Source organism: Notothenia coriiceps, unplaced genomic scaffold (genome assembly GCF_000735185.1).
Source record: "Notothenia coriiceps isolate Sejong01 unplaced genomic scaffold, NC01 NC01_scaffold00027560, whole genome shotgun sequence".
Classification (NCBI taxonomy): Eukaryota; Metazoa; Chordata; class Actinopteri; order Perciformes; family Nototheniidae; genus Notothenia; species Notothenia coriiceps.
Window position 1 is genome coordinate 6,318 of NW_011360261.1, and position 1,192 is coordinate 7,509.

Below are 1,192 nucleotides of genomic sequence, written 5' to 3' on the forward strand. Positions count from 1 at the left end.
ACCGACAAAATAACTGCTCAAAATATGTATACTGTATATTTACATTGTGTTTTTCAGCAATGAGAACCAGCTGAGAAGAAGTACTTTGATTTTTGATTAAAAGTTCAGTGCTGATGAATATATTAATTGTACTGGTATCTATGACTGTGATTGTGTTTTTTTTTTTTTTAAATGAAACTCCTCTGATAACACCAGAGCTTGTCATTGTACAAACAACCTTTTACTGTAATTGTCCCAGTTAGGCAGTATGGATTTCTTACAGTCAATGGCATAAAAAGCCATTCTGGCTTCAAGCAGTCTATACAGTTACAACAGCTGGATTTAAATTCAATCAAATGTGCAATTTGTTACATTTTCATTTGCAAAACACCTTGTGAATTGGAGTTTAAAAACCAGGTCACATTGCTTATGAGCTAATTGTTTGACAAAGTAGCATATACCTGATAATAATAACTTAACTGTTTCTTGATCGATTTCATGATTTTGTTTGTAGCACGTAAACTAAAGAAGATTGGACAACAGAAAAACCAAGAAGAGGATCATCCTATTCAGGAACACTCAGAGGTCATCCAGAACCCCGCTCCTACTTCAGGCCTGAGCTACAACTCCCAGATGGTCTTCCTCAACATCCTGGAGTCCATCGAACCGGAGGTGGTGAACGCAGGGCACGACTACGGGCAGCCAGACTCCGCTGCCACCCTGCTCACCAGCCTCAACGAGCTGGGAGAGAGGCAGCTGGTCAAAGTGGTCAAATGGGCAAAAGGGTTGCCAGGTAGGATGCTACTTACATTTTTTTAGCTTCTTAATGCTTATCTTTGTTCACCAGCTGCTCGCTAACGCAGAACTGCAGAGTCAGGTGAAAACTCTGTGTGCCCCGCTTTACGTACAAGTACATTTTTGATTTATTGGGCTTGGCTCAGGGTGTGATTGGTCATCTATCAATTGAAGGGTCAGTGGTTCAATCCCCAGCCCCTGCAGTCAACATGTAGTGTCCTTAGCAAGCTACTGAACCCCCAAATTACTCTCAGTAGAGGTTATTTTGAAGTCGCTTTGGATAAAAGCAGCTAAATATAATGTACTGATTATATCTTTTGAAGTACTTTGAGTCAGGAAATGTGTCCCTGTATAATAACAATTATTGAGTATGTTTTTGCATGGATGAATAAATAGAACCTGACAGTGTTGGAGGCGG

The 1,192-nt window shown here is 40.2% G+C and overlaps 1 protein-coding gene across 1 annotated transcript; it reads left to right on the plus strand.

Moving 5' to 3' along the window:
• Positions 1 to 493: 493 nt before the first annotated feature.
• LOC104957690 (androgen receptor-like) lies at positions 494 to 772 on the plus strand (the record flags this gene model as incomplete). Its single annotated transcript, XM_010785346.1, has 1 exon — positions 494 to 772. A coding segment is annotated over one exon (279 nt), but the record flags the coding sequence as incomplete, so codon positions are not given.
• Between the last annotated feature and the right edge of the window lie 420 nt (positions 773 to 1,192).